At 40.0% G+C, this 13,297-nt stretch overlaps 1 protein-coding gene across 1 annotated transcript; it reads left to right on the top strand.

Moving 5' to 3' along the window:
- The first annotated feature begins 209 nt into the window (after positions 1-209).
- Positions 210-6,837, top strand: LOC129409690 (protein translocase subunit SecA-like). The gene is made up of 3 exons (XM_055156184.1): positions 210-533; positions 1,832-1,931; positions 3,315-6,837. Exon 3 carries the CDS (start codon positions 3,331-3,333, stop codon positions 6,835-6,837), a length of 3,507 nt encoding a protein of 1,168 aa, XP_055012159.1. The 5' UTR covers positions 210-533; positions 1,832-1,931; positions 3,315-3,330.
- Positions 6,838-13,297: the final 6,460 nt, after the last annotated feature.

The raw sequence follows: 13,297 nt of genomic DNA on the forward strand, positions 1-13,297 counted from the left end.
TACAAAGCAGCCTCATTTATGCAAAAACTTTACTTTGTTTTTAGATGAACTTGATCAGCAATGATGTTTAGAAGTCACGGCACAAGACAATAAAAACAATGACAATAGAAAGCAGTGGTAATCCCCAGAGGGCAGTGCCAGGTGACGGTCAAGTATAAAAAGCCTTTATGATCTTTTGCATCAGACTTCTGCCATGTACAACAGGTGAGTACTGAACTAACCTTTTACAATGAAGATGGGGCACAAGTAAATGAGAAGAACGAAAGAGAGATGTACCTCAAGTCTTATTTAATAAATTAATAATAAATAAACCGCTTTATAAAGTTTAGCAAAAAATGTTTTAATGCATAGAACTGTTTTTAACTTAATTGTTTGTATACCCACCTTGTGTCATTTTTTTGCTGGTTTACTGTGAAAGAAAATGATTTTGTAATAGTGAAGGATCTTAAAATTTGCCTTTGTTTCCTTGTAGTCTGCCCACTCAATCTGGAGAGGGAGAAGTATAGTGGAGAACTTTTCCAAACTCACAGCAGGTAATTCACTCTTTGTATGCAAGTTGTTGTTTTTTTTACATCATCATTGGTATTAACCTCCAGGCTTCCATTTAAAAAAAGAAACTTAGGAATATAAGGGCATAAATGGTCACTGACAAAAACATCTATAAAAAAATATAGATTCATATTTTTTCCATTGGTTTTCCTTTGCATATGCCCATACAAAGTATAGTTTAGCTGCTCACATAATTTATTTTAAACCAGAGACATTACTGTAGACACAGGCGGGCATTTGTTATCTATGGGCGGTGCTGCCAGTAAAAAAAAAGACATGCAGTCTGTGTTTTCATTCTTCGTGTTCGGTGCCAGCCTCTATCCTCTCACCTGCATCGTCAGGTCAGTGGCCAAATTTGTTTTGCTAGTCACTTGAATGAGCTGAATTAGAGAAAAAATATCTGGAGGCTTCACACATCATACAAACATGTTTCTCTCTCTAAAAACTTTAAACATTCTGATGAGGCAGGAAGATCAAAATAATGTCTAACCATTGTACTGGGAGTACCCGTACCACAGTTTGGGAATCAGTGGTGTAGATACTGTCCTACATACTTGCATACATATCCAGTTGTTATATAACCTTGTAGTTTAACATGTTCTAAAATGTATGGGATTCTGGTATTATCAATTTGGGTTTCTCCTGATCTTGTTCTTTATTTTATATTAAAGAGGGGGTATTCTGTAAATCGACTCTTTGGAGCTTTCTACCATGTTATAACGTTCCCTCATCAAAAACATGCCTGAAGTGGTGTCATCCATGCATGTCTGAACAATTTTGTGATCTCTCCCAAGCTCTAAAAACAAACTCTCCTACAGTTAGCTGTAAGATTTGTCCAAAGCAATACAATACAATGCAAAACAATAAACAGAAGCACAATGATCTAAATATGTCAAGGAAAATAGAGCCTCTTTAATACTTGTAACAGAAATCAAAATCATTTAAAAAATACTTTATTTCACTAACTCAGAACTGAAGAAGCAGCTTGGATGAGCTGTGAACCGTATCCGAGACTGTAAAACTGTAAAACTGTAGCCTAGATCTCCTTTAATCTTATCTGTGTATTATTGAGTATTACAGTTAACTCTGAAACAGTTATTGTGCACTATACTGGATATTTGTCTTTGGTTCACCATCGTATGACACATGAATCATCATATTAAAGCTCAACAATCAATAAATAAGTTATAAAAGTCTGCTACATGCACCCATACTTTTCACTAGTGCTTAGAACAAACAAATTTTTGGCACAAATAATCATTTATCTTCTCTGTTACTGAAGGCTTTTGTACCAACGCTCTGATGGCATCACCTTCAGCTCACCACACATCACATGACCAACTTCACCAGTGACAGATTCAACCATCCTGCTCAGCCGACTGGTAAAGACAATCCACCTTTTTCTGTTCTCTGCCAGTGATCTTCCTGCATTCTCTACAGTTCTGTGGAGCCTATTCTTGTGAGCCACTGTCAGATAACAAAAGGAGATGTCAAAAACAAGAACAGTTTCAATCAGACAGACTTGTGTGTATGCTGGTCTGGGACTTAGCCGAGCTAGCAATAGCAGCAATTTCAGCAATTGCAGCATTGGGAAGAAGGGTTTTCTGTACATCATCCTTTTGCAAACTAAAAATTCATTATAACATTTACCCTATCCACAGGGTTCAAATAGTTTCTGGGGAGAATATAAGATTGGCTACTTAAACATGCATGGATGACATCAAACCTCTTCAGGCATGTTTTTAAGGGAACAAAGTTATAACATGGTAGAAAGCTTGAAAAAGTGATTTTGCATAATACCCCCTCTTTTAAGACCACAAGCTTGGAGAAAAACATTGTCAGCATGTTCTGACTGTTAGCTGTGAGCCAGAACTGTCACTGGTCTTGGTGATGTGTCACAGCTGGTGTTACTTCCTGGGCCTCTTCTGTTGGTCTCTGGAGTACTGTGTGTCAGGTGTGTGACAGAAGTAATACTCCGTCATCTCGGTTGATGCCATCTGTACCTGATTTCAGTTATGTCCTTTACCAAGTGTTTTCTGCCCTGTCCCACTCCATGATGTGATTATTCCTTTTGCAGTGATCTGGTGTAGGTCATTTTAGAGTTTCTTGTTATGTTGTTCTTTTTTTTTTTTACCTGGTGAGTCTAATGTCTCCTTATATTCCCTTTGGTCTTCTTTTTTTTACAGAAATAAAATCATCCTATTTCACCTATGTATGATTTTCACATGACTGCGCTGATGTAGTTTTCCATGGCCCTTTGGATGGGTTCACTTATGCCTTTTATGTAAGGTAATTCAGCACAAATTCTGGCAAAATGTTAGTACATCCTCAAGACACAATATATGAGATTTAATGCAAATCATTTGAAAAATCATAAATAGATGAAAAAGGACAGGCTTCACATATCCATGAAAAAGAACACCAAAAGTAATGTGATGAAGAGATATTATGGCTCTAATCCGCTACTGTACAATCACTGTAAAAAATAAATAAAAAAATAATTATAAAATAATAATAATAATAATAACAATATGGACAGGGCAGAAAACAACAAGTTCAAACACTTGGTCAAAGAGGTGATGGAAATCAGAAAGCAAAGTACAAATAACATCGGGTGAAAGGTGTGGTCAGGAAGTAACAAAAGTGGTGACAGTTCTGAAAAAGGCTTGTAGTTAGCATCTGAAACATGTCAACAAGGTCTTTAAAAATGAATTTCAGTTTGTGAGTTAACACATTTTAAAATATATCCTTTTTGTTATGTTCAGGGTCATACCTTCCAAGATGGCCGACAGAGAGAGATTACTTCAGCTTTTACAAGTCCACCTGGTTCTACATCCACCTCCTACTCACACTGAGGAGCTCCTGACCAAACTTCAAGGACTGGTCACTAATATTTTCTGGAGTCTGGATGGGGTTATTGAGTTGTTTACATCTTTACTGAAGCGATTTGACTCTAAACAGACAAAAGAAGACCTGCAGCTGTGGCTGCTGAAAATGTTGCACTGTGTAGAAATCAATTACATCACTCCAAACTGGAAATCTACAAGGTCTCTCATTGAACTGATTCAGGATACTACAATAACAGATGGACAACTGCAACAGATTTTAGGGGCAGATACAGATAAGACACTTGATGAAATAATCAGTGAAATCGAGCAACAAAATAGTGTTGATAAAAAACTTCTCAGTGATGCTAAACAAATAGTTTTAGAAGTGAACTCACAGTTAAAACACAAATATAAACTCACAAGTGTGCTGCAAAAGCTGGTGGCTGCAGTGAAGAAGACAATGAAGATCACTCCCAGACTAACACAGATGGTGAGCTGGGCCCTCATGGCTCTGTCCGCAAAAGGTCGTCTGATTCAGGTGAGCACCGGAGAAGGAAAAACCTGCATCGTTGCCATGTTTGCCGCCTTCCGAGCTCTGCAAGGACACAAAGTGGACATTATGTCCAGCTCTCCAATTCTGGCTGACAGAGACTTTAAGGAATGGCAAACGTTCTACAAAGAGCTCAAGATCAGTGTGAGCTGTAACATCAACAAAGTTAACTCTGACCTAAAAAAGTGTTATGACTGTCAGGTGGTCTATGGGACATCTCATGAGTTTGCAGCAGACTGGTTACGACAGCACTTTGGGAGAGAGGACATCCGTGGAGACAGGCCTTTCCAGTGTGCTATAGTGGATGAAGTGGACTCTCTGATGCTGGACAAAGGTTGCCACACTGTGTATTTGGGCAGTGAAATGCCAGCGCTTCAACACCTCAACCCTCTCCTTGCTCACATCTGGTACACTGTGAACCAGTACACAGGTAAAAACTCATTCAAGCTTGGACCAAAAGCCCCGTTTCATCATATTGCTCTTGAAAGTTTATCTCTTGGAGAAGAAGATCAATCCACAATCCTGAAACTGGCAGAGGTCAGTGGTCTCATAGAGAAAGGCTCTGTCGATGCTCTTAAACAAGACCCAAGTCTTTTTCCTCAAATAACTGCAAATATTAGTCCTGAAAAACTTGCAGCCTTCTATGAAACAATAGAGGATGAATATAAGACATGTCATTTTGTTCTGTACAGTCAGGACAAAGACTTGGTCAAAAAAATACACGGGTCTCCTCAACATGATGATTCTAGGACCACTGTGTCACTGCTGCTGCACGATGGAGGGGTGTGTCAGTATATTTACAGAGACAACGAGAGTCTGCTGAGGGCAGTCAAATCAGAAATCATGAATACTTTGTATTTTACACCATGTGATCTGAGAGAAGGCAGAACTAACTGCTACATACCAGGGTTTCTCCGAGGTCTGGTTGATTCCAAAATTGAAGATTGGATTGAAAATGCTTTTCATGCTCAAACTATCACCAAAGACCATGACTATGTCATTGAGGGACATGGAGTGGTGCCAGTGGACTTCAAAAACACTGGTGTGTTGGAAAACTCCATGCAGTGGACTGATGGTCTGCACCAGTTTCTAGAAATGAAACATCAGAACAAGCTGAGTGATATGTCGGCTGTTACAAACTTCATGTCTAACGTGGGTTTGCTCCACATGTACGGGGACCAGATCTATGGAGTCACTGGGACTCTGGGTCAGAAGGTGGAGACTGACACATTACAGAAGATCTACAAGGGCATCACTGCCTGCTACATCCCCACATTCAAACGCAGGAAGCTGTTTGAGGTGCAGGGAGTGATTGTCAACGATGAGGACGAATGGCTCCAGAAAATCTGTGATGTGATAAGAGCCCAAACCCGCCCCACCACGTACCGTGGTGAGAGAGCAGTGCTGGTCATCTGTGAGACCATCAGGCGTGCCAAGGCCGTGCACCAGGCTCTGGGAGAATCAGTCCAGAATAAAGTATTCTACATCAGCAACAACATGGACAACAGAGCAGTGACTCACAATGGAATTACAGCAGGAAAAGTGATCATAGCTACGAACCTGGCAGGAAGAGGCACAGACCTGAAGGTCTCTGCCTCTGTGAATTCAGCCGGAGGTTTGTTTGTGTTGCAGACATTTCTGCCCTTGAACGCCCGAGTCGAGGCTCAGGCCTTTGGACGCACAGGGAGACGAGGGAATCCAGGTTCTGCACAGCTCATCATCTGCTCCGAACATCTCCCGGAAACACTCCAGCTGTTGGTGCTAGGCCGTGGTCTGCTGACACTACTGAGGGACCTGTTCACTCTAGTACCACTGTATAGAGACCAGTTTGAGAGGCAGCTGAGGATACGATGCAGTGGTCAGGATGACACTGATTTGTCCCAGAAACTGTCTAAGATCCTGTCCAGCAGGCCCAATAGTGGAGTAGAGTTGGCTAAAAAAGTTAGAGATGAAAGTGTGGCAGAGAAGTTAAAAGATTATTTGCAAAGTGTAATTCCAAAGATGAAGATGAAGCAGGAGCTGTTCATTCAGTATCTCAACTTTATCGATGATTTCTACCAAAGCAACAGTAACCAGCTTGCAGAGTCTGATGTCAGTGCACTGCATGAGTTCTGGGGCATGTGGCTCTTCATGAACGACAATGACAAAGAGCCCAGTGATGTTCAAAAGAATAAACTGTCCTCAGATCTGGAGAGAGCCAGAAACAGTCTCAGAGAGGGCCATTCTCCTCTGTCAAACCTGCACCACTACACTCTGTTTGGAAACAAGCTGCTCAAACAAGGACACTTCAAGGACAGTATCCTCATGTACTCCAGGGCCATAGAGCTGGACCACTGCTGGGCAGCCATCGCATTTTACAACCGAGCCTTTGCACGATTGGCCCAGCAGGACAACAACCAAGACCCAGACTGCATAGACCAGGCTCTGGAAGACCTCCAGGAGGCCCTGAAGTCTGTGGAGCTGTACTGTCTCCAACAGGACCTTGTCTACAGATACTCCAAAGCACACCTTGAGGCAGAGTTTATGACCGTACACACCAGGTTTGACCATCATCAGAACACTCGATACAAAGTCTTTCTACTTCTGACTGTTAACATTAAAGAGGCTATTGGAAAACTTACCAAGGCCAGAACCATTGGGGGTCATGTAAAAGTAAGGAAACTCTCTGTGTTTTTCCTGGCTCCCATCAGTGACTACCTCCCATCTTTAGTTCTTGCCTCAGGGTCTGCAAGTCTCCTCCGGTCCACCGACCAACTGAGGCTGCAGCAGCTGATCAATCACTCCGCCTTCGACATCCACCATGAGCTCCACTGGCTTATGTCTTTGGGACTCACAGATGTGTTTGTGCTGGACACTCGCTTCTCTCTGCAGGGGTTCTTCTCAAGATTAGGAAGGGCTATCACTCAGTAAGAATGTTGTATAATATGGTTGTAAACTTATTTTGTATAATTCTCAATTTAATATGTAATTCTGTATTTTCTGTGCATATACTCTCTTTATATATTGGATTGGATTAAATGGATTTAGACCTGCTTATTTTTTATATAAAAATTAATGCAGTTTTTTTTTTTTTTTTTGATGACTGGATAAACGAATCTGGGTTTGCATCGCTAAAATGTAATTTTATCTGTGATTTATGAACATGTTTATAACACATATCTCCATCTAACATAAAGAACCTAACCACACAAAAGTTTAAGAAATAAGCCTCTACTGCTAAAATGAATATACTTTTTTTTTTTTTTTAAGTGTCTTAATGTGCCACTGATGATGAGCCATCACACTATAAATTAGATTCACATTTAGAAAAGTTCAGACCAAACCAAATACAAAAGTCATCCTCAAAGACCCAAGACTGTCAGTTTCCACAGGTTTGAACTTCAAATGAACAGACAAATAAAATACTTTTTATTTGTTTGTTAACCTGTGGAAGTGGGAGTAAGAATAAGACATTCTAGTCTCAAACCCAATATGGGGGCGAAACCATCACATCTTTTTTCCAGTCAGTCTGTCCGGGAAATAAGGCTACTATAACAGCAAATATATTAAATTAAATAAATCAAAAAATTGTTAGGCCAAAATTGTGAATTGAGTGGCACAATTTATTTATTATAAATTATGTCAAAATATCTTCTTGTCTCATTGTCATTGACCCAGTCATATGTCTTACCTGTACTCTGGTGACCTCGCACACAGCAAGAAGGCAAGTTCTTTCAATGAAAGACGTTCTTTCCAAAACCTTATAGGACTTGAGTCACTATTTTTAGGACTTGAGACTTGACTTGATTAAACAGACAAAGACTTTGGACTCGACTTGGACATGAAGTTCAGTGACTTGAGAAGACTTGATGATTAGACTGTTGACAAATTAACTTGTTATTAAGCACTCTTAAATCTGAACTCTTTCTGTTCTGATCGTAATAATTTGCACTCTTGTCAAGACATTTAAAAAGGAAAAAATAGTAGTTCTACAACTCTTATATAAATACTCATATATAAATATACCATGATTTTTTGAGTACAATTTAGTTTAAAAAGTAAATAAATTGCAAAAATCTAAGCTATATTTGGTATTTTGGTTTAAAGACTTGAAATGACTTGAAGCTCAAAGAAGACGGCTTGGACTTGACTTGGACTTATGGGCCAATGACTCGAGACTCGACTTGAACTTGCCTGTTTTTGACTTGGGACTTGACTTGGACTTGAGGTCAAAGACTTGAGACTTACTTGAGACTTGCAAAACAAGGACTTGGTCCCACCTCTGCTCTCTACCTCCATCAACTCATCAGCTCAAATCAGTGTGTAACTTAAAACTACAGGAATGAAGAGTTCAGCCTTCATTTGGCGTGTCCAGAGCATTGAACCAGCCAGTTTGACCAAGCCTATCCTCTCTTCAAACACTAAAATAGGACTTCACATTCCAATTCTACAATTGGTGAAAGATGTACCATCATTTTGTCTAATCAAATGGGAAATTTCACTTTATAAACTCCTGTAGTGATTTCATGTTTGGCAAAATTTTCTAAAAAACTTTTTCACGACAACATGATGGTATAGAGTGGTTTGAGGATGTCATTTTTAGGATTATGATTAACAATATATTTGGGTTGCATAGATTAGTTTTAAACAATGGGTGCCGTGTCACTGTGAGATATGCAATTCCGGTGGGTGTAAAGTCCAAGCATGATGCCAAACTAAGTGGCAAGAACGCAAATGCTTACATACAGCAACACTATGCCAGTTTTTCTTAAGATGTCTCTTGTAAGCTGTGATGAAAATGCCTACCATGAGAACAAACTGCTGCAGGAATAACAGTCAAAACTCTTCTAAAAACTCCTGAAAAACTGTTGGCTACAGCTAGCTAGCTTGTGTCTATAATTTTATTAGCACATATCAGCTCAGTTGCTGTAGTTCCAACCAAGTCAGTCTAAAATAAAGTCTAAAATCAGATTAAAGCCTAACAAGAGCCTCAAACAGAGCAGAGCCTCGAGTTAGCTTTACAACCCCAGGGCATCTTAATGACATCAGCTGCAAAGTATCAAGAGGCCAGTTTTATTTAATACAGATAGGCCAAAATTAATATTGTTAAATGCATGTTTTATTGTAATACGGTGAGCCTTGGGTCTGGTCACTAATAGACCTGATAAGGTTCAGTTTACCTTTAGATTTTTCATGTCAAAGAACAATGTCATCAACGGGGACAAGTTGCTCTGGCCTCACATCTGAGAGTAAAACATTGTCACATTCTGGAATCTCTCCAATAACATTAAAATGAAGACAATAAAACAAGATACAAATAAAAATAATAATGGTAAAAGATAATCCAGTGTCAGTGGGTTGGGTTTACATGACATCAAAACATTTTAGAATCTCTTTAGATTCAGAAAGTGGTGTCATTATTGAACTCCAAAGGCCTGGTTATTGTTACTTGAAATTACTTTAAGCTTGTCCACTGATCTGAAGGTTGGCGATTTGAATCCTGCTTTCAATGTAAACATCATTGGTAGATAGATCCACTTAACTACAGGTTGGTGGTGTGATTCCAACTATCAGAGATGAATGCAGTCACTGGGGCGGCAGTGGCTCAGTTGGTAGAGCATTTGCCCACTGATCTGAAGGTTGGTGGTTTCAATCCAGCTCTCGACATAAAACATCACAGGTTGAGCGGTCAGATCCACTGACCCACAGATTGGCTGATGTGATTCCAGCTCCCACAGATGAATGCTGTTGTTGTGTCCTTGGGCAAGACACTTAACCCACCTTGCCCACAGTGTCTGCGTACACTGGTGTGTGAATGTGTGTGTGAATGGGTGAGTGGTTCCTTGTTGTAAAGCGCTTTGAGTGCCTTGAAGGTGGAAAAGTGCTATAGAAAAATGTAACCATTTACCATTGGGCAAGAAACTTAACCAACCTCACCGGAGTATCAATGTGCGAATGAACGGGTGAATGATGACAAAATAAAAAAATGTGGCACCATTTCTGAAGATCCTAAAATTATTGATTCTGTAATAAAGTGTATAGTGCCCGTTCCTGTTTAAAATAGACCTTTAAATGATAATGATAGTGATTTTGATTTTAAGATTTTATTATTTCTTTTTAAAGCTTTGAATGGACTGGCCCCACATTACACCTCATCCAAATTTACACCGCCGCACGCTCTGAGGTCCGAGGGCCAGCTCCAGCTCGTGATCCCCAAAATAAGACTTAAAACCAGGAGGGACAGAGCCTTCTCTTTGCCCCCCACGTCCAAACAGTCCCCACAGTGGAGTGTTTTAAGTCTCATCTTAAGACCCACTTTTACTCTCTGGCTTTTAATACAGCGTGAATTGTGTGGTCCGCTGTATCTTTTATTTTATTTTTTTATCCATTTTATTTTTTCAGTACTGCTTTATGTACTGCATACTCTACATAGTCATATACAAACCTCCTCAGCACTGTCAAAGTTTTATTGATGATTTTACTGAGATGCTTTCAGTTGTTTGCACAGACTTTGATGGTTTAGTCATTACAGGTGATTTTAATGTACATGTGGATAATGTGTGTGACAAAAATGCCAAAGAGCTTAGTGTTGTCCTTGAAACTTTTGGTCTGACTCAGCATGTCAGTGAGCCCACTCACAACAGAGGGCACACTCTGGACCTGCTCATTACAAAGGGTGTAAATATTTCAAATGTCAATGTGGTTGATGTTGCTCTGTCTGATCATTTCTGTGTCTTCTTTGACCTGTCTGTTATTCCCAAACCACCGGCTGCTCCTACAGTTGTTCGAAGGAGACACATAAATGATAACACAGGTGCACTGTTCATGGAAATGATACATTTTGAAATTGCCTCATGTTCTAATGTTGATGATGTGTTGAACTCTGTGACTTTGAGTGTTTTGAATGTTCTGGATGCCATCGCCCCGATAAAGGTTAAAATGGTTAAAGATAGGCAAAAAGCTCCGTGGAGGAATGATGACTCAGTCAGGACACAGAAAAGGGAGTGCCGGAAGGCTGAGCGGAAATGGCGCAAGTCAAACCTCCAGGTTCATTATGAGATTTACAGAGGAACAATGCATATGTACAACTACACTTTGAGTAAAACAAGAGAGAAGTATTTTTCGGACATTATTGGTAATTGCAGTAACAACTCTCGTGTCCTGTTTGCAACAGTGAACAGATTAACAAACCCTCCAGCTCCACTGCCACAAGAACTAATTTCCACATCTAAATGTAATGAGTTTGCAGTTTTCTTTAATGACAAAGTTCAGGGCATCAAAAATGCCATCAATTCCACAACACAAATAACAAGCATGCAGCCACAGAGACACTTAGAGCTGAATCACTTTGCACCTGTAACTGACAAAACTGTTTTAGAGATCGTTACCAGTCTGAGTTCATCTACTTGCTGCCTGGACATGTTACCCACTAGATTTCTAAAGTCCTGTCCTCAACAGTTTACTTTCACCACTCACTCACATAGTTAACATGTCACTTCAATCTAGAACATTCCCAAACGCGTTGAAAACTGCGGTCATTAAGCCTCTCCTAAAGAAGAGCAGTCTTGATGCCACAGTACTGAACAATTTCCGACCCATCTCAAATCTGCCGTTTTTTGGCAAAGTCCTTGAAAAAGCTGTTTACCAACAGCTTACGAACTTTCTCCAAATGAACAACTCCTTTGATGTTTTCCAGTCAGGTTTTAGAGCCCACCACAGCACTGAGACTGCTCTTATCAAGGTGACAAATGACATCCGCCTGAACACTGATGCAGGCAAAGTCTCAGTCTTGATCCTGTTAGATCTGAGTGCTGCTTTTGACACTGTCGATCATGGGATCCTCTTACAGAGACTAGAGGACTGGGTGGGCATTTCTGGTACTGTACTAAACTGGTTCAAGTCCTATCTAGAAGACAGGAAGTATTTTGTTGAAATTGGAAACTGTGTCTCAAATGACATGGCCCTGACCTGTGGGGTGCCTCAGGGGTCAATCCTGGGCCCCCTGTTGTTCAATCTCTACATGCTGCCATTAGGCCAGTTAATAAGCAGCAATAACGTGTCGTACCACAATTATGCAGATGACACTCAGATCTACGTCTCTCTGGCAGCAGGAGACTATGGACCAGTGGAGTCACTTGGTCACTGCATCCAACAGATCAGTGTGTGGATGCAAAACAACTTTCTCCAGCTAAACTCTGACAAGACTGAAGTCATAGTGTTTGGTCCACAGAAACAAAGGGACAGTGTCAGCAGTCACCTCCAGTCTCTCTCTCTAAAACCTTCAAATCAGGCAAGAAATCTAGGGGTAATAATGGACTCAGACTTGAACTTTAACAGTCACATAAAATCAATAACATCTGCAGCCTTTTACCATCTAAAAAACATAGCAAAAATCAAAGGTTTACTGTCTAAATCAGACTTGGAGAAACTTATCCATGCATTTGTCTCCAGTAGGTTAGACTACTGTAATGGTCTGCTCACTGGTCTCTCCAAACGAGCTGTGAGACGCTGCAGAACATCCAGAACGCTGCAGCTCGGGTCCTTACTCGAACTAGGAAGTACGAGCACATAAGTCCTGTGCTCAGGTCTCTGCACTGGCTTCCTGTGCCTCAGAGAATAGACTTTAAAGCAGCTCTGCTTGTGTACAAGTCTCTCCATGGCCGAGCACCAAAGTACATCTGTGACATGTTAGTGTCATATGAACCATCTCACACTCTGAGGACCTCAGGGACCGGCCTCCTGCTGGTGCCCAGAGTCACGACTAAACAAGGGGAGTCAGCGTTTCAGGTTCATGCAGCTAAAACCTGGAACAGTCTTCCTGAACATGTGAGACAGACTCTTCTGTGACACTGTTTAAATCCAGACTCAAAACATTTCTGTTTAACTGTGCATATAACTGAAAGGTTTTCATTCCGCACTCTTCTCTCCAATTTATGTCTCTCTTTTTTTAATTTTAATCTTCATGATTATTTATGTTTTGATTTGTTTTTATTATGATTTTAATGTATTTCTTATTCTGTAAAGCACTTTGAATTACTTTGTGTATGAATTGTGCTATACAAATAAACTTGCCTTGCCTTTGATTTTATTATTTTTGTTCATTGATTTTATTATTATTATTTTATTTATTTATTCTGTTAGTTTTCTTATGGTTGAAACATAATTCTGCTGATTTGTGTTTTAAAGTGAAATGTTTTGCATTGCTATGTGAAGCACTTTGGAAACTGTTTTGCTTATAAAATGTGCTGTACAAATAAAGTTGGATTGGATTGATCATTCTACAGACTTTTATGACAAGAACCTTAGATTTATACCTGAGTTAAAGGAATGTGCTCACCAGTGCAATGTGAAATACTTCTGCTTTTGGTCACTTCTACTGCCCCAAAATTAC

This window comes from Boleophthalmus pectinirostris, unplaced genomic scaffold (genome assembly GCF_026225935.1).
Source record: "Boleophthalmus pectinirostris isolate CB_2022bp ecotype Guang Dong unplaced genomic scaffold, ASM2622593v1 HiC_scaffold_20, whole genome shotgun sequence".
NCBI classification, from domain to species: domain Eukaryota; kingdom Metazoa; phylum Chordata; class Actinopteri; order Gobiiformes; family Gobiidae; genus Boleophthalmus; species Boleophthalmus pectinirostris.